We start from the raw sequence: 22,675 nt of genomic DNA on the forward strand, positions 1-22,675 counted from the left end.
TTGAGCTCCAAGCCATCAGTACTTTGGGCTTCCTTTTCTCCTTTGGAAACCTGGTGGGTGAAAAGCTCCATTCCTACTCTTCTTTACTTAATTCCTGAGGCTGAGTCTCTGCCACATTTGTCCTTGTCGCCACAGTTCATGCCCTACAATCACTCAGTTACCTCACCTTTGCCTTTTGCTGCTCCCTCACCAGTGCCCGTCCACCCACCAGCAGCCCTTGCTCTGCCATGCTCAGCAACTCCCAGAACCACCCACCGCCCTCCCTCTCCTCGGCCTTCCCAGCCTGCACCGTCTTATTCCTAGAAGGTCAACACAGTTGTTCGTATGGAAAGAGACATGCAGGCTATGACTATTACGATAGCTTTAGTAACTGTTTCACACTCACAACTATAATCCTACTTTTGCACACCTCTATATTCTTCCTTATCTGTTTCTATTATCTGCCTCCTGCACTGCCCAGGCCCCAGAAGGCCTATGTTGCTCTCCTAGCTCATTGCCTAGCTCAGAGTTGGGCGCAGTGTGTTTGCTGGTTAAGTACACAAATGAAGGGGTGAATTCTACTGCCGCAGCCTTCGCGAGGGTAGCCTGAGCTAAGGGCACTGTTTGCTTCTAGCCCCTCCGCATCAAGGACTGAAGACGCCTCCCCACCGGAACTGAAGCAAGCAGCTCACCTTATTGGGCCCAGAGTCCTGAAAAGGAAAAGACAGAAAGAGTCTGAGGACCTGGAGCGAGACTGGGGCCCCAGGGTGTGTGAGGAGAGGGGGACGGGCTGGCTCCAGAGGGCAAAGGAGCAGGGAAGACCTGAGCACATGCCAGGAGTCCATCACTCGCCGCCCGGCCATCGCTGGCCACCCTGAGCTGGGCCTGGGAGTCAGACCAAACGATAGTGCAGCCTCTCGGGCTGCTGCCCCCCATCAGCCCTTCCCTCCATCAACAACTTCAGAGGGGGGCAGGGTCTCCGGAGATTTGCCCATCCCTGGCTGAAGGCCTGGGTGTCTTGGTGAGTGGGCAATACTGCCTGCCCTGTGGGGCCCATCAGACCCAGTCCCTCACCTCCAAGGGCCATGGGCTCCCTCCTGGAGGATGGCCCGGGTGGGGCTAACTGAGGTCGGAGCTGACACAGCCCTGCCCTCCGAGAAGGATGCCAGCCAACAAGCTCACCAAAGCTCATGGTGACCCTACGAAGGGCCCTGGGAGGAATACAGCTCACCCCAATTTTACAGGTGGGGACACTGAGGCTTCAGGAAGTGACTCCATCTGTAGCCTAGTGACACCCCACCCACATCTCTGGGCTTCCCTAGAACCCCGACAGGATCCCAGCATCCCCCGAGGAAAGCAGGACAGGGCGGCCCCTCCATGGTCTGCCCCATCAGCCTCGTCCTAGAAGCCCGAGCCCGCTCACCATTTCAGCCAGAGCAGAGATGACCTTCCCCAGTGTAGTCAAGGACTTGTTGATATTGGCTCCCTCCTGTGGTGGAGAAGATGGTCGGGACATTAGGAATCCTCGGGAGCCTGGGGCCTGACCCATGTGGGGTGGGCTGAGACCACCCAGCCAGGACTGTTGACCCTTTAGGCTTTTAGGGGGTATGGGAGCCTCCGACAGGAGGCCGATCCGAGGCCAACCTGGCCGGGCAGGTAGTGCATTTTGCCCAGAGTTCTCCTGGGCTTCCTAGAAATCCTAGTAACACCCGACACGTGCCCCACCTGGAAACATTTCCAGAGCCCCATCCCATCCATCAGGTAACAGTGGGGACCAAAGGGGGGCTCAGGGAAACAAAAACTCTCTTTCCTGACACTCAAGGCTGCTTGACCAGAGGTATCCCCTCAGGACCATGGCCGGCCAGCTCACTGCCCCTCTCACAGCTGCCTCGCAGCCTGTGTTCTTCCGGTGGGAAAGCGCAGACCCCAGTGGCGAGGTGCTGTGGGGCCCACAGAGGGCCCAGCTTTCCTGCCAGGTTGTCTGCCTGCTGGCCTTCTCCCATCTCTTCACCTGTGCCCCCCCCCACCCACCCAGGCTCACCCTTGGGGGTGGCCCCAATACCTCCCTCCAACCCCAAGGAGGGCTGAGCCCTCCTGCCTGGCCCAACCTGGACCAAGTCAGGATTGGAGACTTGACCCCGCCTTTGAGTAGGGCAGCAGGTGACGCGCTGCTCTCCGTGGGCACAGCGGCTGGGCCCCTACCTTGAGCCGCGTGCCCTTCGCTCCTGTGGAGTCAGCCCGCTCGCTCCCAGCCAAGTCCACGAGGCTGATTTTGCTCACCTGAAAAGGCAAATGTGTCAACTGCAGAAGATGCCATGAGGCTGCCATGGGGCACCCTTCTTCTCTGGGCACCGCCTAAAGGGCCCACCCGCGGAGCCACGACCAAGCCCCACCCTGGGGGTCTAAAAGTCTGTGGCCCTGCGTTCCCTCTGCACCTCTGTTCGCAGCTCTTCTGACACTACCTGAGGTTTGAGGCCACCTCACCTCACAGGCTGCAGGCCCCCCACCCGAGCACCAGGGTTGCGGCCACACTGTTTTCTGCACACTCGATGCTCTTCATGTGTTTGTGCGTGGACTCCCCACAGCACCCATGAGGTGGGTCCCTCACTAGCACCCATTTCCACAGACAGGAACTTTGCCTGTGCTGGGGTTTAAACCTGGTTCCAGTGCCCCAGCCACTGCTTGAATTCCTCGTGCCCGGGGCAGGGGGCCCCAGTACACTTCCCTGGCCTAGGGCAGGTGGCCACCTGCATTCAGAGGAGGCCAAGGCCCTCTTGAACATGGCTACTGAGGGCAAGTCATCCAGATGTCAACAGGCCCAGACATCAGGGGACCCTCTCGGTACCCTGCAATCACGCTGACCCGTCCCTGCCCTCCAGGCCCCATTGGACTGTCATGAGCCTCCAGGAGGGTAGTGCCTGGCCGAGGTGACCCCAGCACCACCAGGTCTAAGTGGCACTATTTTCCCTGGCCCTCTGTGGATCCTGGGGTGCTGCCTGAGAGAGCCGGCCCTCCAGGAGGTGGCTGAGGTGCCCTGGGAGAAGGCCTGGATATGGGGGTTAGGGAGAGGCACAGTCAGAGGGAACCCGGCGCTGTAGGGCACAGCTACTGGTGGACGTGAACAGGCTTGGCACCGGCCCTGCTGCCCCTTTCCGGAGCCCACAGATGCGTGTCGGGATAGAGGCCTCAGAAGAGGACCCCCCCTGCCCGGGTCCACAGAGCATGCCACGGCACGTGGGAAAGGCATCTGGGGCTGTGGGCAGTGGGGCAGGGTGGTGCCCGCTCAGCACAGCCTCTCCTTTGTGCTCGAAGATGCCAGTGCCCACGGTCACTTCTGTGACAGGCACTCACTCAAGCTGAGACCTCCTGGCCTCCATTGCTGCCTCCGCGGGTTGCCCAGGCATCCTGGGCCTGTGGGGCTGTGCTGGGGTGCAGCTCTGGGGACATCTCAGCCCCCAGTCTCCACCAAAACCATCTGGTAGGAGAGTCCATGGCCCCTCCACCCCAACTCCTTTCCACACCCAGGTGGCACCAAACGCCCAGATGAGGCGGCCTCCCAGGTCTGGCCAACCTCTCACCAAGGGGTAGAAGTGCCTGGTACCCGGTGTGAGGTCGCTGCCCATGCCTCCCAGGCCAGTGTGTGGCTTGGCCTCCTCATCCTGCCTGACCGGCCGGACCCATCCGCCTGCCTGATGTCACCAGCACCAAGGCCACGCTCACTTTCTCCGTGGTGATGTCGGTCTCCGCATCGTGGCGCTTCTGAGTGAAGATGATGTTGAAGACGGCGTGGGAGCGGCTGCTGGTCTCATTCATGTTCGTGGCGGCGACAGTCCTGAGGGGACAGAAGCCACGTGTGGTTACCCACCCTCCTGTGGTTGGGCATTCAGGTCACCAGTGGTGCCAGTCCCCTGGGCCAGGTCATGGCGTGTCAGCTCCCCTGGGTTCTCAGAGCTGCCCCGCTGGTGACCATGCCTCCTGTCAGAGCAACAGGGCCCACACACCCTTGTCTACAATGTCCATCATGGGACCCTCACCCCCCAGCTCCAGCCTGGTACTTGGGGTGCTGTGACTGGGGGTATACCTCTACTCCCGGGTGCTCAGCAGAGCCAGGTATTGCTCACTCTATAAGCTGGGCAGGAGCCCTCACGGCTGTGATGTGGGAAGCCCCAAAGCCACCGACAGGCAGAGACCTCAGGGAAGTGTCCCCCGATAGGCTCCCTGTCTGACAGCCCACAGCACGAGGGGCCTCATCAGAACAGCGCCCCCACAGGACCACAAATGAGGGTTGGCAGTGACCCACAAAGGGAACCCTAACCCTCCAGGAGTCCCTGGGTGATAAAGAGGGGGACTGTTGTCATGACAACCAGGCAGTGAAGCCCAGGAAGATGGGCTGCTTTTGGCCGGCAGTGCCTACAGCTGACACTTCCCCATGAGCTCCTGCCCAGAGCCCTATCCACAGGCCCCATTTACCCTCAGAGCAGGTGGGCCAGACCTCAGTCTCCTGGTCACTGGGCCCAGCAGGCCAGCTGCCTGTAGGGATGACCACCTGGGGCAGCGGCCACAGATGGCACCGGCACTTCCCCCCGCAGGGTGCACAGCCCACCCCCAGGAGGAGCAGCCCACCTATAGGATACAGTGTCCCCCTGTGCAGGGAGCTGGAGGCCCCCAAGGCCCACACCTCCTCAGGGAAGACAACAGGTGCCCCAGGGACCAACCTTCCTCACAGAGACTGGACGCTGTGGGCAGAGTGGGGGTTAGAGGGCAGAGAGGGTGGGTGAGTCACCCCACAACACCTGGCCTTGTTCCCTGAGTCCATGAGGTCCTGGATGTCATTGTAGGAGGTGACGGCCAGCTTGGAGAGGTCCTCCACGTACGGCCCCAGCAGCGGGTGCTCCCTCACACGCAGGTTGCCCTTGTTCTTTGGGTTCAGGAGGTCGCGGACACGCTCACAGTAGATCTCCATGTAGCTGACCTGCAGGGCAGAGACACTTGTGTGGGGGCCACCATCAGAAACCCCAAAGATAGGTGTGGGGACAGTTATCAGAAACACTCGAGATGGGAGGTGGAGCTGTCGTCAGGGACTCCTGAGGAGGGGGTATTAGGAGATGTGGGGGGTCACTACCCAAGAACCTTGAGGAGGGAGTGCAGGGGCCACCATTAGAGACTCTTGGGGTAGGGAGTGTGGGTACCACCCACTGGGTAGGGGGAGGTGTGCAAAGGAATCCAAGGTCCTGCGTGAGTGTGTGCATTGGGGGTGTCAGCGGCTCATTGCACACCAGCTGAGCAGAGGACTGCCCCTCGCTCCCCTGCGCCCTGCACATCTGTGGCCTGAGTGGGTGTGGTGGCATGGTTGCCACATGTGCAAGCGAGTGACAAGCTAAGGGATGGGGACTCACTATACACCAGAAAAGCATTGCTATCCGTGCCTAGAACCCCAGTCATGTCTGGAGGACCAGATGCTGGGCGGGGACCCCTACCTCCACGGAGTAGGACATGTTGTCATTGGTCGTGTCGTTGATGCGGGAGAACAGGTCCTCACAAAGCTGTAGAGACCCAAGGCACAGTCAGATGATGAAGGCCCTCCCTCAGGGTGCCATGGGTTGCCTGCGCCCAGGCTAGCCGTTGTTCTCCTGGCCCCTCTCACACCCTCACAGTTCATCTTGAAGGCACTGAGAAGGCCTGCAGGCGAATGAGCTGCTGTCTTCTGCTTAACTCAGTGGTCCCCTCATTGATATCTGGCCTTTTCTCACGTATCATCTGCTCACACTGTCCTGCTCCTCCGGCCATCCTTGCCTGCATGGGGTGGGGGTCTGCCATGTTACAGACCACCCCGTGTTCTCTGCTGCCCTGACCAGGTCAAGCACTGAGCAGCTCAGATCCAGAAGCCCACCCAGGGGCTGGGCCGGGGTGGGTCCCAGCAGTATCTGAGGCATCTGCATCTCAGCCTTCAGTTAACCTGGGCACCTTTCCCTCCCCAGACCACCAGTCCTCACAGCCCCCAGGGGAGGGTCACTTCCACCAGCGGGTCTCCCAGCTGCCCCTGCTGCTCTGTGGTCCCTGTCATCACTGGGTCCTGCCACCCATCACCTGTGCCCTCCCTGCCCCACATGCCTGCGGGATGATGCCCTGTTGGTCTTTTTCCTGCTTGCCCATCATGGTGTAGGACTTGCCGGCCCCCGTCTGGCCGTAGGCGAAGATGCAGACGTTGTAGCCCTCGAAGGCGTGCTGCAGCATCTCCTCGCCGATGTCCTGGTACACCTGCTTCTGCGACGCATAGTTGATGTCCTCGGGCTGCAGGATAAGAGGGGCTGCAGCTGCAGGAGTCGGGGGCACTGTGGGCTCAGCCCACTATGTTCCCCGAGGGCCCACATCATATCCCGGGAACCTCCAGGGCAGGAAGAAATGTGGTCATCGCCTCATTTAGAGAGGAACATGCAGCTCAGAGAGGCCTAGGGACTGGGTGTGGGCCACACAGCAGGAGGGGCTGAGCGGTGTCCACACAGCTGTGGCCCACCTCCCGTGGACCCCCAGCTCGGGCTTACCGAGGTGTGCGACCAGTAGGAGTAGTCGAAGCTGAAGCTTTTGGGCGTCTCCTTGGGCTGTTTGGGGTTAACGATGGCTGTGGGGAGGGAGATGGGTGTGGTGGTTAGCGCTTTGCTGCATCTCCACTGTGTGTCCGGGAGTGCTGGCTGCGTACCCGCCCCCGCAGGGACACAACTTATTCTCTTCCCATCTGTGCCCTCTCAGGTTCTTTCCAGGTGTGAGCTCATAGCTCTAAGGACTGTCCCCTCACAGGTCTCTCCCTTCTCCCTCACCGAGCTGCACCCCGGCCTGGCTGAGGCCTTGCTCGCGAGTCACGGAACATCAGTTCACAAACTAGGAAGGAAGCCACAAACTCAAGGTGAAGCGATCACCCACCCTGGCGCCTGCCAAGTGTGCCAGGAGACCCCTCCCCCCAGTCCAAGGCTGCTTCACCCCAGGACTGGGCCTCAGTCCCCAGCGTTTCCCAGACTCCGAACCTAGCAGGCAGTGGGTCCTCAGTGGCAGGAGGGACCTCGGCCCCAACCCTGTCAGGCCACCCTGCCTGCTGCCCACTGTCTGAACCCGAAATGTCCATGTTGATAGAGGACCGTTAGACCCCCAACGTCCCACCCAGCTGGAGGCAGATCCCTCCAGGGGATCCACCAGGAACTCGGACCAGTCCCAGTCATCAAGGCTTCAGGCACCCCTAGGAGGCCACTCCCCCACCCCCATGTTTGGGGATGGAGGCCACGATTGCTCACCATCACTGATTCTCCCCAGGGACAACTGGCTGGGGCCCTCACTTTCCTGGGCACGGCACAGCCTTCAGGACCCCACACCCCTGGCCCTACCAGGTGACCTGTCACCAGCATCGAGAAGCAGACCCCTCGAATTCATATGTGCACGTCCTGACCCCTGGGCCTCAGAATGACCTTATTTGGAGGTGGGGTCCTTACAGATGTAACTGGTTAAGATGAGGTCATACTGGAGTCAGATGGCCCTAATCCAACATGACTGTTTCCTTATAAAAGGGGACATTGGACACAGACATGCACACAGGGAGCAGGCCATGCAAAAATGGAAGAGGGATGCAGCGATGCGGCTGCACGCCAGGGACTGCAAGGACTGCAGTGGCCGCCAGGAGCCGGAGAGGCAGGGAGCAGATTCTCCCTCACAGCCTCTGAGGGAACCACCTGCCCACACCTAAGCTCGCACTTCCAGCCTCCAGACCTGATGTCCAAGCCTCCGTGTGGTACTTTGTAGGGAAGCCCTGGAAAGCCAACACCTCCGCTCAGGCTTGCCAGGCTCCTGCAGCTGCCCCAGGCCCGGTTCCTGGGCAGGCCCCTCGGCTATTTGCCCTGGCTGAATGTCCTGCTCACAGCATGGGCATCAAATGAGGCCCCATCCCCAGGGCTGACCTGGCTTTGGGCTCCAGACCCCAGGCTTGAGCACTTCTGGGAGATGACCTGGTGTCCTTGGGAAGCTACAAGAAGGAGAAGGCGACTGACCATCACATCCCTGTCCTCGCAGCCAAGAGGGGGTCACATCCATGCTGCCTCCAGGAGCCAGGCCCAGCGGAGAGCAAGCTGCCCTGGCTTCACCTCCTGAGACTTAGGGGCTCGGCCATCACAACCCCAGTGCAGATAATGCGGGCGCCGTAGAAACAACAATCACCAGCCCTCTTGACATGGGCAGCCTAGGCTGGGCCTCCACTGGGTCCCCTGGCAGCAAGTGGCCAGGTCCCTGGCTCACCCGACAATGCCTCACCTCCATGACCTCATCTCCGCCCCTTCCTGCCTGTAGGCCAGGTTCCCAGGACAGGCCCGAGCCCCGTCCTGCTCTCCCATCCCTGGCTGACCCCCACACCGGCTCTCTGAGCAGCCTGGCCCCATCCCCACACTCCCATCCATCCTGCTCTCTTCACCCACATCACACTGGCCCAACCCCAGGTGCTGACCTTGCTCTGATGGTGTCCTGGTGCTAGCATGTTTGTATACACTCACATGGACCATGAGCTCCCTGAGGTGGGAGCCCACACAGGGCCAGGACACAGGTGTGCTCAAGGAACTGTGGGTGGGCTGGGACAGCTGACAGGCAGGTCAGAGGGAGGGGTACGTGCTAAGGAGAACCTGCCGTGGAGACCACTGGGCAGAGCTGCTCTGGCCCTCGGGACCTGCCCCCAGCCCCTGCCGACGGGTCCCCTGGTGTGGCTGACCCCCCTGGAGGTCCTGTGGTGTCTGAGAAATGCCCTCTGTCGTTACAGATTCTGAAGTCAGAGGGGTCGTGCCCTCCCCGGGTCACAGGGCACACAGCCAGACTGGACCCAGGGTCCACCCAGACCTGGCTCTCTACTGTCACCCCTGAGCCCTCACCAGGGTGACCTGCCAAGGCCGGCCGGACAGGCACCCCCCTCAGCCTGCTGCACGCAGAGAGGAACAGCTTTGCTGAAGAACGGCCTTCCCTTGCAGGGTCCCCGGTTCTCCTTGTGGACGTTTGAGGAGAGGAAGGAGAACAGCTCTCCAGGCACGCTGGGCAGGCGGCTCAGGGACAGCTTCCTGAAATGTCCCACGCCCCCCAGCCCTGCCCAGGCTCTGCAGGAGCCACAGAGGGGGCAGTGCCCCAGGGTCAAAGACACAAGCTGTGGGGAGGCCAGCTTGAGTTGGGAGGCGAGACCAGGAGGAAAGGAGTCAATGGCAGCCACTGTCTGCCTGCATGCCCTGCAGTCTTCAGCTGCACCCCAGGCAGAGATGCCGGTACCTCCAGCACAGCGGTGTCCGGCGCTCAGAATCTGTGCGCCTGTTGTTAAACCCTAGGTGGCCTGAAACTGGCTGTGGGGAGAGTGTTCACAGGACAGAAACTGGTAAACATAGGCGTGTGTGTGCGTGTGTGTATGTGTGCGCATGTGTGTATGTGTGTGTGTGTGTGTGTGTGTGTGTGTGTGTGTGTGAGCTAAAGAAAGAGAGATGCGTGCTATTTTACCAGGTCACTGCCCCAGACTCACAGGATTTAGGAGGAAGCCTAGCTGAAGCAGAGACCAAAACCTCAGTGGGGTTCCAGCGAAGCATTACCTCAAACCCAGGCACTTGCCTGTCAGCACAGGAGACCCTCCCATCCTCTGATGAGGAAGCCTCCTTTCTGTTGATCTAATTTGCCTCACATGCCCCACACACCTCAGCAAGTCCCCCTGCCCTGTCACTGCACCCTACTTGACCCTGTGGGGCGGGGCCTGTGGCACAGGCCGGTCTAGTTCTGTCTCATTGTGCACATGCATGCATCATCCATCACTCCACCAAGCATCAGCCTGGGGGCAGCAAGTACCCAGGGCCTAGAGTGCAGCCTGGCACGAGCTCAGGCTCAGCAAATGTTGGCTGATGAGTTTCCCCACCTGTGCTGTAACAGACAGTCCTCATTCCTGTGGGACTACAGGGACAGCAGATGTGGGTCACCACTGTGACCTCTGCCAGTGAAGAGCCCATCTTGACTCTAACGGGTTGGCCTCCAGGGTGAAAGTAGCTCAAGTCCTCTGAGCTGTCCCCGGATGGTTCAATCAGGGTGTGCCAAGGGCATGTCGGCCTGGGGCCAGCCAATGACAGCAGGCCCTGGGCCCTTGGCTTAGCTGCTGTCCCCGTGCCCGTGGCTGAGCTGCTGCCCAGGGTCCTGCCAGCCTCCCACATCATGTGTCTCCAACCCCTCGTCTAATGAAAAGGCCTGCAGAGTGTGGCCACCTGCTCGGCCACAGCCATGCTTCCTTCTGGGCTCTTCCGTGTCCAGTGCAGCTCTATTTGGAGCCCAGAACATTCTAGAACAGTGATGGCAAATGGGGGCTGACTTCTCAGATGAGTTAGGCATTGAGGCTGCACAGGTTGACAGAGGCAACTACCAGTGTCCGCATGGGCAAAGAGGGCTTCCGCTCAGACGGTGAGCTCTGCCCACATCTGCACCCAAGCAGCAACTCACTACAAATGGGTGTGACAATGGAGCCAAGGGGGTCTGGGAGGCATCCTCTCTTCCGCTCCGCAGCCGGACCCTGTGTGCTAAGGACCCCTCAGGGTGTGTCTGCCTTTCTGACTTTCTTGAATTTGCCTCTCTCCTCCCACTTCCTACGCACAATGTTGACTCCAGGCCTCCCACTTCTCGGAAGGTTCTGAGATGATTTACAATTATAAACACAGCAAAAGAATAGAAAAAGGAAAACAATTTATGAACCTGGGGCCATTGGAGCAAGACAAGGAATCAGTAACCATGGGTGGAACAGTGTCCCCTAAAATTCATGTCCCCCCTGAACCTCTCAGAATGTGGCCTTATTTGGAAACAGGGTCTTTGCAGGTGTGATTAGTTGTCAAGATGAGGTCACAGTGGAGTAGGGTGGGTGTGAAATCCTTTGATCGCTGTCCCCATAAGGAGGCCACATGATGACATGGACACACCAGCCCCATCAACACCTTGATTTCGGACTCCGGCCTTTAGAACTGTGAGAGAATGCATTTCTGCTGTTTTCAGCCACACAGTTTGTGGTCATCTATTACTGCAGCCCCAGGAGACCTACACACCGTGTGGATGAGAAGCAAGAGCGAGCCGGGCCAGATCAGCCGCTACCTCTGGCCAGGAGACAGGACCCATGGCCTAGCACCAGCAGCAGCCGACAATCCATCGCAGCCCATACTCACTGGTGGTGCTTCCGGTCATCTGGATGATGCACTTGGAGTCACGGCTCATTTCCCGGGAATTGAAGGGGCGGACGCGCACCGCCACCTTCACTGAGGCCCCGGCCATCTCTGCAACCTTCGTGGGTCACTCCTGGCAGTGGCGAGAGCCCCAGCGAGAACAGGAGACACCTTGGGAAAAAGGGAGACGTGAACTGGAAACAATATCTAAAAAGGCAGAAGAGGTGTTTCTGGTTGGCAATTGAACCCACTTCCCACCAAACCCTAAGTGACACCTGCACCAGGTTCCAGCCCACAGGACAGGATTGGAGGGGCAGCTGCAGGGGAGAAACGCCACGAAGTTTAGAAAAGGAAGTCAATGGGAGGCGTGAAGCCTAACAAGAAACAGCCAGTTTGCTGTGGGACCCAGAAAGACTCAGGTTCTCCTGAAGGCCAGTGTCTGGGCGACACCAAAAACACACATTTGTGGAAAGTCACCGGAGGGAGCATTAGACCCTGTTGTGGATTTAACTATGCCCTCCAAACGCACATGTGGAAGCGCTAACCCCCAGGACCTCGGAACGTGACCTTATTTGGAATTAGGGTCCTTGCCGACGTAACTGGTTAAAATGAGGTCACACTGGAGTCGGGTGGGCCCCTAACACAATATGACTGGTGTCCTCATAATAAGGAACATTTGGACACAGACACTTGCAGGGAGGATGTCCGGTGAAGAAGGAGGCAGAGATGGTAATGCATCCACAAGCCCAGAACCACCAAAGATTGACAGTAGCCACAGGAGCTGGGAAGCCCTAGGGCTCATTTCCCTTCCAGCCTCAGGAGGAACCAGTCCTGCCGATACCTTGATCTTGGACTTCCAGCCTCCAGACTGTGAGACAACGAATTTTTGTTGTCTAAGATACATCATCGGTGGTACTTTGTTACAGCAGCCCTAGCAGACTAATGAAGACCCCCAGATCCCCATCCTGTGAATATCGAAAACCCTGCCCCCCACCAGCACTTCCCCCACCCGGCAGACGCCAGAGGCTCTGTCCAGCCTGAAGAAGGGGTCTGAGCACCGGATGAGGGTGAGTGTGAAGCACATACTAAAAAGAAGTGTGAACTGCACTCAAAATGTCCAGCACTGGGACCCCAGCTATTCCTGCTGCTGCTGTGTGCCCAGCGTGCTGGCTGCATGGGAGAGTGCAGGGTGCTTAGCCGGGGAAACTGACAGGGACCACACCCTCTAGCAAGAAATGCAGAGACTAGAACAAACAAAAAAAGGCACACAGCAGAAAGAGACAATACAGGGAAGAGAAGAAAATATTTTTAAATACCTTATAATTAATATCCTCAGCAAGAAAAGTTACCACACCCATGAATCAGTGAAGGATGCTGGGGAGTGAGCTGCTGCAGTGCAGCCAAGACTCCACAGGGCCTGCTCTGTGACAATCCCCGTGAGTGTGAAGGTGACCTTTATGTCCACTTGAAGGTCAACTTCACTCACACTGAGGAAGCAACTCCCCTTAAGGACACAGGCCTGTGGTGGGCTCTGCGCCAGGTCTATGCAGTTCGAGAGGACTGTACCTGGGCGCTAAAAGCCCACAGGCCAGAGGTGAGTGGACAAAGCAGTGCCTGCAGCAAGACTCAGACCAGACAGGAGGGGAGGCGGGACCAGGTCTTCCCTGTGGGAGTGTCCCAGGCTATGGAGATGGGACTCAGGGAGCAGCAAGGTCTGGGCTTGGTGAGGGGGTCCCGCATGACACCCCATCCTTCCCCCTGCAGGGGCATGGCCCTTGGGCACCCCACTGCCTGGCCAACAGGTAGGACAGTGCCCGACTGAGGCACCCAGAGAGAACCCTGGGCAGAGGGGCAGGCTGAGGTGGGCAGGCGCTCCTGTTGGTGGCAGCCCTTGTCCTGCACCAGCCGTCACTGGGCCCTTGGCTCCAGTAGGCCTTGAATGCCAGCGAGGGAACAGTGAGCTTCATCTAGTACAGTAGACGGTGGTCAAGTCCCCATGTGCCCAGATCAGGGCAGGAGTAGAGAGGGGAAGCACCTGGGGGGCTCTGGGGAGGTGCAGGGACGGGAGGCACAGTGCCACCCGGCTCGAGGACAGGGAACGGGGACTGTCACTGTGGGCAACAGCGCAGTCACAGGCATGGAGGATGTCCCATGATGCTGGGACCAGTGCAGAGCTTCAAACCCCACCTGGTGGGGAAAGCGATTCATGGAAATCACAAAGGTACGGAAATCTTTTCACCAAAGCTGCCGCTGCTGAAGACCAGGCAATACACTGCCTGAGCTCCCTGCTGCCCAGGCTGAGTCTGAAAGGGAATCTTCTGCCTCAGCCTCCCTACCTATCATCAGCACCCTCAGGAGAATCTGGCCCAGAGACCCCTTCCAGCGGTGCCCCAGCCTCCTCTCTGTGAGGACAGGGTGGGGACCTCTGGCCAAGCCCTCTGGGGGGACCCCATCATCAAGAGCAACTAGAGAAGCTGAATAAAAATGTTAAATCTGTTTTGAGGAATCAATGAGCTACTGAAGCCACGCAGACTAGCAGGCCAAGATTCCGGAGATGGGGGACTGCCAGGGCAGGAGATGACTTGACATTCCGCAGCACTTTCCCTGGGAGCATATTTGCATTCTGGTCACCAGGCGAGAGGCTGGGAATCTGCAGTCTTCCCAGGCAGAGAGCCGTTGCTGAGGGATGGAGGAACCTGCAGGACCTTTGGTCAAGAGAAACAAACTTGAGAGGCCAAGATCCCAGGAGAAAGAAGTAGAGAATGACGCCAAACAAATGTCCAGTTCTCCCCTTAAGACACATGCCAAGCTCAGAAGGTATGAGGAGTAGAAATTTAAATACTCAAGCAGAAAACTCTGAAAATCAAAGAGTTGTCTCCCATGGTCTCAGGTGCTAAGGAGAAGAGATCAGAGATCAGGATCCAGCGGAGGAGGGGCCCTGGTGATCACACCAGGCCAGATCTGAAAGCCCCGGGAGGCACAGGGCAGAACCATAGGTAAGGTAAGCCGTATCCAAACTGCAGAGGCGCCCCGACTCAGCCGTCTCTGACTGATTTAGAAACGACCCTCCACTCTGTTTTCCTGGAAGAGAAAAGATGCACCACCTGGAACCCCTGCAGTGTTTTAATGGGTAATGTCTGACCTTACAGCAAAAGTTACAAGGCATGAAAAGTGACAGGACTACATGATTCAAAACAAATTGGGGGTGAGGGGAGGAAAGAAAAACACAAAGAGAAAAAAGAAATATACCTACACATGATCCAGACCCAGGAGTTTTCCGAGGACTTTAAAATAACCATGATTTACATGTTCAAAATGAGAGAGAAAAAATGATGAAGAAAATACATGGGAAAATAGAGAATTTATTAGCAAGAGGATTTGAAACTATATATATATAGATAGATAGATATAGATATAGATATATAGATATAGATATATGAATCAAATGGAAATTCTAAAACTGAAAACACAATAACTAAAATTAAGAACTAAAGAGATGTAATGTCCGGTTGGATGGGTGTTGTCCCGTACACTGAAAGGTTGCTGGTTCAATTCCCGGTCAGAGCACATGCCCGGGTTGCAGGCTCTATTCCTGGTAGGGGGCATACAGGAGGCCGCCTATGGATGTTCCACTCCCATATCGATGTTTTTCTCTCTCCATCTCCCTTTCTCTCTCTCTCTCTCTCCCCCCTCTCAATTTTTAAAAAACCTTTAAACATATCTATATATCTATATATCTATATTTATATAGATATATAGATATATATTGTTTTTTACAAAAAAGAACTCAAGAGATTAGACCCAGAGAAAGACTGTGTTTATGAACTGGATGTCAGGTCATTAGAAAGTTAAAGAACACAGAAAAAAGAATGAAAAACACAGAAATGAGAGTCAGAGAAATCTGGGACACCGTGAAATGGTCCAATATGCATGTAATTGGATCATAAGAAGAGAAGGGATGGAATGGGGGGAAGCAATACTTAAAAAGATAATGGCCATTTATTATCTAAAACTGCTGAAGCCTCTCAATCCATTTTCAAGAAGCTGTGCAAACACAAAGGAAGACAAATACAAAGAAAACTACACCAAGCCAGATCACAATAAGATTGCTGATACCAAAGATGAAGAGAAATATCTTAAAAGCAGACAGAGAAAAAAAGACATACAACCTTTAAAGCAGGGGTGGGGAACCTTTTTTTCTGCCAAGGGCCGTTTGGATACTTGTTATTTACAGGCCATACAAAATTATCAGCTTAAAAATTAGCCTGCTATACTTGGTCAAACATTTAATTAACTCACCTCTAATGCCTTGGCAGGGCCAGACCAAATGATTTCATGGGCCTTTTATGGAAAAAGAAACAGAGTCAGATTGACAATCGATTTCTCAACAGAAATGAAGGAAGCCAAAGACGAGGTTCTAAGGTCTCAACATTATCTAGAAAGTAGAAAAGTAATACTTTCTATTAGATTGTCAAGGATACCTGTTTCAATTGCTAGATTAATTATTTTAAAAAACTACAACAAAAAATAATGTATAACTAATAAGTTATTAGCAAGACAAATAAATTTCAAATATTTTTATTAACCCAATAGAAGGCAATTAAGGAGGAAAAGCAGAGCAAAGGAAAGTTAGCTCAAATGAAAACTGATATTTAAGAGTGTAGCTAAAGGCCCAACTCAATTAGTATGGACTAAATACTCCAAGTAAAACAATACAATTGTCAGGACAGATTTTTTTAAAATTATATTCTGTTGACATGAGATACCTTTAAAAAAAAAAAAAGACACAGAGAGATTAAAAAATACAAAAATAAAAAATTTTGGTTTGCTTGTTCTATCAGGTACTGAGAAGGAAAAATACATATCATACACATTCCTTTAAAGTGTACATAGAACATTTACTAAAATTAGCCATAGGCTGGTCATAAAGCAAACTCTAACAAATTTCCATTTAAAATTAAAATCTTAAGACATATGTTCTCTGACCATAGTAGAATTAAGCTATACATCAATACAAAACAAATAAACAAAATCCCTCAATTGTTTGACCATTAAGCAATACAATTCTAAATAACTCTTGGGTCAAAGAAAAAAAGCCTCACAGGATATTAGAAAATGTTGAACTGAATAATGAAGATCCAACATGTCGACATGGTGAAATGCAGCTAAAGCCAGAAATAGACACTTTAAGAACATGGTGAGGGGACGGGAGGTCTCCATCACATTATTCACAGGTCCATCCAGACCCCAGCTTCCCTCAGGGAGCCTCAGGACTGGAATGTTCACCTTGAGAAGGACCAGCTGGGTGTGACCCAGCAGCCCAAACTGCCAGGCCAGTGCTGCCATCTGGTTCACCCCTTACCCGGGTGTCAGCAGCACTGGGGAGCTGGAGATGTTCAGGAGGGCATTGGGTGTGTGCATTTGAAGGGGGGTGGAAAAATGGATCAGTCCCTGTGAGCACTGACTCTTTTTTTAAAAAATATATTTTATTGATTTTTTTACAGAGAGGAAGGGAGAGGGATAGAGAGTTAGAAACACCAATGAGAGAGAAACATCGATCAGCTGCCTCCTGCACACGCCCCACTGGGGATGTGCCCGCAACCAAGGTACGTGCCCCGGGACCCTTCAGTCCGCAGGCTGACACTCTATCCACTGAGCCAAACCGGTTACGGCAGCACTGACTCTTTAAGTCACAGGAATGGATGAGATTGACAGAAAGGAGGATGAGAAAGAGGAAAAGAGGTGGAGAAGGAGCAGTGGGGGAGAAGCCTCAGGAATCTAACTTTGGACAAGTCCTCTTGACTTGCACCTTCATGTTTAACCTAAGAAGAATTATTTTTAAAGTAATTACCAAATGGTTCAGGTGAATAAATGAATTAAAAGACCTTGTTTTGGTGGACACGCACTGGTAAATGTGAATACAAAAATCAGTTTGCTCATTATAATTAATATCTCTCAACTGAGGGGAAACAGATGAATGAGAGACTTCCACTTCTGGCAAACGATGGACGAGACACCCTACCCCATTACAAATCACCTGGAAACTCGGGGTGGATAATGTACATGAGAATAAAATAAGGAAACTTCTGAGGAAAAGGAAAAAAAGGAAGGAGGAGCCGAAATTAAAGCTGCAAGCCCATCTGGAAGGAAGTGCAGGTATTTGCTGACACCAGAAATGCAGACGATTGAGTTTCACCTGCTGGGTGGGGAATGGGCGAAACACATGCAAGCTGGGTTTGGAACCAAATCACCACAGAAAGTTGCATCCTCCAAAGCTACAATGAGAGGTTGGGGGAACGCCACCTTCCATCAAAGGGACACAGGAGAATTCACCTCAGTGACTCAGCTCCAGGTGGAGGAAAAGCCAGTGTTCTTTGAGAATTTGAGGCCACGAACCTGTTGTTGTGCGAGTTCGGGTTTCATTTTTGACAATGGTCTCAGGTGTTTGCACCCAAAGCACCTTGCAAAGCAAATACAAATCCTCCTTGCAAATACTGGAAGTAGCTTCCTCCCCCTCAGGTCCCCAATACTCCCACAGATGATCAGTCAAATGCGAGCTCACAATCAAATGTTACCAAACACCAAAGGAGCAGTGCACCACCAGCAAGAGCCAAGGGGGAAAGAAGGAAAAGAAAGTCAGAATGAGATCCTCAAGGACTCCAGATACTGGAATTGGTGATAAAATGAGTGTGCTTGAAATGTTCACAGAAATGAGCAGGAATGGGAAATAATGGGGTTAAATATGGGGGGAGGGGGTAACCATGCATAACCTTTAGAAATAAAAATGTAATCATTTAATTTTAAAACTTAGCAGACATGTTAATCAGTAAATTAAATGGAACTGAACAGAGAATTAATGAACTGGAATATATGTCAGAAAAAATTACCTAGAATTCTGGTCCCAGAGAGACAAAATGATGAGAACATAAAACTAAGGTTAAGGCTCATGCCACATGAAAGAATTCACTAATTTAACACAGCAGGAACTTAAACACACTCTCAGTAACTGACAGATCAGCCATACAGCTAAGGGTGTGGAAGATTTGAACAACATAATAATCATGAACCAGTATGTGCTCTCTTGTTCTCAAAAATTAGAAAAATATTGTAAAATGGACCATTTACAATATTTTACCATGTAGTAAGCCATAAAGCACCTCCTATTAAGTTTCAATGACTGGATCAAATGTATCATGTACTTGAACACAATTCAATTCAAAATCAATAAAAAAATCAGTAAAAACCCGAATGTTTAGAAATTTAAAATACACATCTAATACACAACAGGAGAAATCATTCTGGAGCTATAAGTTAGCTTAGCGGTAGGTGATAATGAGAATACGGCTGGCCACACCTCTGGCAGCCACTGCAAACACTTAGCAAACTGGACAAACATATGAAAACAACAGTTTCCAGACACTGTACAACAGGCAGATTAGGACTGTGATCACTGAGAGAAGGGAACCATACGAAGTGAGCCCTACAACCCCTCAAACCTCGCAGTGGCTTTAAGAGTTGGGGAGATGGAGGTCAGAGTTCGGGCAGTGTGGAGAGCGGCTACAGCGTTTGGACAGGTTCAAGCCTGGGACTAATAAGAGGGCACGATCTTCTCATGGCAAAGCCATGGCAAGTCCCAGCACAGTTATAGCCAAAGGCTATAGTTGTAAGCTTGACCTTATGGTCCGAACCAGTGGTCCCACCTGGCTGAGTGATATGGGCTGCGGGAGATGCAGCAAGTAAACAAAGCGTGATCAGGTGTATGTAATTGAGTAGATTCGAAACCCAAGAACGTTGTAACCACGCCCTTGCAGCAGGCTTATTCCAAGAGTATCACTATGGTAACATAACATATGGCTGAGTGTTAGTATAGCTATTTAATGTAATTCACCACATATCACATTAAGGGGAAAAATTCAAATGAGGTTCCCAATAGGTACTGAAGAAGCACTCAATTTTCCCAACTCATTTATGATAAAACTCTGAGCAAAATGAGAATAAAACTTCTTTAATCTTATAAGAGGCATTTACTAAAAAACCTACCCAAACATCACACTTAACGGTGAAATATTAGGAACATTTCCTTTAAATTCAAGTTTAAAATGTCTGCTGTCACCAATTCTATTTAACATTGTAGCAGTGGTACTAGCCAGAGTGATAAGGCAAGAAAAAGAAATAACAACGACAAAATATGGGTTGGAAAGGAAGAAGCCAAATTGTTATTATTTGCAGACTATTTACTTATCTGCCCAGAAATCAAGAGCATCCACAGGCAAATATTTTCATTAGTGGGAAGGTTCAACAAAGTTGCTAGAAATCAACCATGTTGGTATACACTAGAGACAAAGAGTTAAAAAAAAATTAAGTACCATTTAAAAAATAACCAAACGTATAAAGTACCTTTATGGGAATAAATGTCACAAAAGATGCATATAACTTTTATGAAAACTTTAAACTTTACAAAAAACATTATATAAAATCTAAATAAAGAATTATAACCTGTTCGTGGAGGAAAAAATATTTCAATATCTTATTTTTCACCCAAATGAATCCAAAATTTCAACCTAATTTCAAATGAAATTTCCATCACGTTATTTATGAAACTTGACAATTTGCCTCTAAAAATGTCTATGGAAGAGTAAGATGCTAAGAACACCAATAACAAATTTAAAGAAATACAAGAGGATAGAAGGCAACATGCCCTACTGATATCGTCTTAATATAAAGCTATAGTAATTAAGACAGGTGGTTGGAACAAGGCGGGAAATCACCACAGTCACAGAAGGGACATCAGAAATGCCCACATAGACACAGCCCTTCTGCAACCTGACAAATGTGACTTTACAGGGCAGCAGGACGAGGAAGAACGATTAATCCAGTGATGCTGAGACAACTGGTGTTATGAACTGAATGTCTGTGTCCCCACAAATTCATATTTTAACCCCCCCACCACCGCCACCAGAGACTGGACATCCCCCCGTGGTCTGGTCACACAGTGGCTGTCCAGGTGTGAAAGTGAAGGACATGGAGTCATTTGTGGATCCTTAGAATCTTGAAATCATGGTTCAGACAGATGCAGACAAGCCACCCAGTGAGCTACAGCCCACAAGGTGTCAGATTCACAAATAATTCTACCGACAGAGAGCCCAGGGGCAGGAAATGGAATTCTGAGAGCACTGGCTACCAAAGTCAAGGCACTGATGAACCTCTAGGCTGGCGTCTCAGACCTGGATGCTGCCAGGACATCCACGTGGCCCTCCCTTAAGTCAGTAATGGACAGAACCTTCCCTGGTCTGAAAGGTGGGGTAATGCCAGATCCTGCTCCCTGGGAGCGTCAGAGATGCCTGTGGGTGTGAGCACTGTAGGTGCAGAGGAAATGCTTTATTTCTAGGTTGATGGTGGGCACATGGCTAAACGTTTGTTAACATATCCTGTATTTTTTTTAAAAAAACTTAACTTATTTGAGATGTCTTGTCATGAAGGGGAGCAAGAACTCAGACTGATGTGGCAGGAGTCCAGAGCCCACCCTTGTTGCCTGCGGCAGAGCCAGGATGGGGCTGCAGAGAGGTGTGAAGGTGGGGGACTGGGGTGACTGCATCAGACACACCACATGCTGGAGGGCAGGAGGAAGAGCAAGCTCCCCGCAACATTGCCAGGAGGGGTGAGAACTTTGAGAAGAGATGAGAAAGCTCTTTTGGGGACCCTTTGGGGGAAGCTGCTGGCTGCTGATGAGGAGGGGGTCACGTGCGAGGAGCGATGACTAGGTGGTCACAGACTCAAGGCTGGGCAAGGAGGTGCAGGCTGAAAAGGACACCTTGGGTGCAGTGTGTCCCAGAACAGCCACACCCATCCCCCTGCCCCGCCTCACAGGGGCAGAGGCTGCCAATGTCCAGGCAAACAGCTGAAGGTTCTTCTCTACAGAAATGGGAGAACACATCTGGAAAGAGGGAAGTCTTCAGTGTGCATGCTGGCACCCCACATGCTGGTATGGGGGGACAGCTGGGCAGCCAGCTCCCACCGCTCCACCTAAAGCAAGGCCTGCCAATGCACACCCCACTGAGCTCCCATCAGAACCCAACTCAGATCACGGGACACCAGCCTGACGCACCTCCCTCACCGGAATGGACCTACAAGGCTTTCACGTGTGCAAGAAGGGCACAGAGCTGCAAAGTGAAGGACTGAATCACCAGCAGAAAACAAGCCCAAGGGAAAGAGAAACCGTGGGACAAAAGCAAAAACAAAGAACGAACCCCAAACCTCTGAATGTACTCAGAATGTTTCAAGGAGACACTACACTTTCAAAACAAGAAGAGGGTGCTATGAAATGGGAAGGTTCAAGACAGAATATGTGAGGGGAAAGGCAAGAACACAGAAGACCAACGCAGGCTTTCAGGGAAGACAACAGAGAAAATGGGCAGGGAGGAGCAGGTGGCAGATGGAAGAAGAGAGCCAGTCCTCAGTGGAAAGGGCTGGACGAGCACCAGCACACGTGGACCCACCCAGGAGACAGCCCCTCAGGGAGAAGGGATCCTGAGAGATTCCAGAGAGGAAATAGGAATTACTGAAAGACTTCTCAGAAGCAAGGGATGCGGCCAGCGTTCTCAGGGAAATGATTTACCAGAAACAAGTGCCATCCAACAAACCATCCACCCAGATTAGGGCAGAGCAAAGACACTCTTACTCAGCCAAGGACTCATCACCCATTCCAGGAAGTCACACAAGGATGTGCTCCAGCAAAACAGGACAGGAAACCAAGAAAGAAGCAGCACTGGGGGCTGAGACACAGACTCCAACTCAGGGATAAAGAGGGCTTCCAGGGGTGTGGGCACCAGAAAGTGTGACTGAGAGCTGGGGAAAGGTGAGGACAGAAGAAATGCATACAATATAAGAAAAAGACAGCTCACATCTAGGAAAAAACACCACCAAGAATGTCCTGCCTGACTGTGAAGCCGGAGCAAAGGGGATAGATACGGCGCTAAGATTTCTCCTCTGGTCTGGGCCTGGCCTGCTGCACTCTGCAGCTGCCGCCTCCCAGGCACCAGGGACCACAGCCATGGTGTGGCCCTGGCCCCAGAAGCAGGTGAAGAATGACAGTAGGCAGCTGAGTGACCCCTTGCCTCAGCCCCATGATAGCTCTACAGAAGCCTGGGCCCACTGCCCCGTGGCCTTGGGCATTAATGGTCCAGCCCTGCCCCTTGCCACCCTGAGATGATGACAGATGGAGAAAGAAACTGAGTGCCAGGAGTGGGATCCAGGACTCCTGACACCCCTCTAGGCCACTCCTGGGCATCACTGCCTCCCTCTGAGGAAAGCCAGAGGCTGGATCAAGGAAAAGGGGGTCTGCATGGAGTGGGGCCTGCAAGAACAGTTGGGGCCATTCCACTGGAAGACAAGAGCTGCATTTCAGGAGACCCAGAGGAAGGGAGGCAGCTGCCTCAGGAACCAGCAGGCCCTGAGTGGGGACACAAAGAGGACCCCACCCCTAACAGAGTGGCAGCTGCTCGCCCTGGGCC

General features: G+C 53.0%; 1 protein-coding gene across 29 annotated transcripts in view; it reads right to left on the bottom strand.

The window, feature by feature from the left end:
- KIF1A (kinesin family member 1A) overlaps window positions 1-22,675 on the bottom strand; it is a 71,728-nt gene that overhangs the window by 45,181 nt on the left and 3,872 nt on the right. For 28 of the 29 annotated variants that reach the window (XM_036320124.1, XM_036320123.1, XM_036320122.1 and 25 more), the window contains exons 2-10: window positions 11,169-11,336; window positions 6,522-6,598; window positions 6,091-6,270; window positions 5,457-5,522; window positions 4,773-4,951; window positions 3,700-3,811; window positions 2,182-2,259; window positions 1,403-1,468; window positions 672-689 (exon numbers count right to left, since the gene is read on the bottom strand). In XM_036320124.1, coding sequence (XP_036176017.1) covers window positions 672-689; window positions 1,403-1,468; window positions 2,182-2,259; window positions 3,700-3,811; window positions 4,773-4,951; window positions 5,457-5,522; window positions 6,091-6,270; window positions 6,522-6,598; window positions 11,169-11,274 — 882 coding nt within the window. In that variant the 5' untranslated portion in view covers window positions 11,275-11,336. Of the gene's footprint in view, window positions 1-671; window positions 690-1,402; window positions 1,469-2,181; window positions 2,260-3,699; window positions 3,812-4,772; window positions 4,952-5,456; window positions 5,523-6,090; window positions 6,271-6,521; window positions 6,599-11,168; window positions 11,337-22,675 lie in introns of those variants that run through there. The other variant, XM_036320125.1, reaches the window with a different exon arrangement.

Source organism: Myotis myotis, unplaced genomic scaffold (genome assembly GCF_014108235.1).
Source record: "Myotis myotis isolate mMyoMyo1 unplaced genomic scaffold, mMyoMyo1.p scaffold_m19_p_8, whole genome shotgun sequence".
NCBI lineage: Eukaryota > Metazoa > Chordata > Mammalia > Chiroptera > Vespertilionidae > Myotis > Myotis myotis.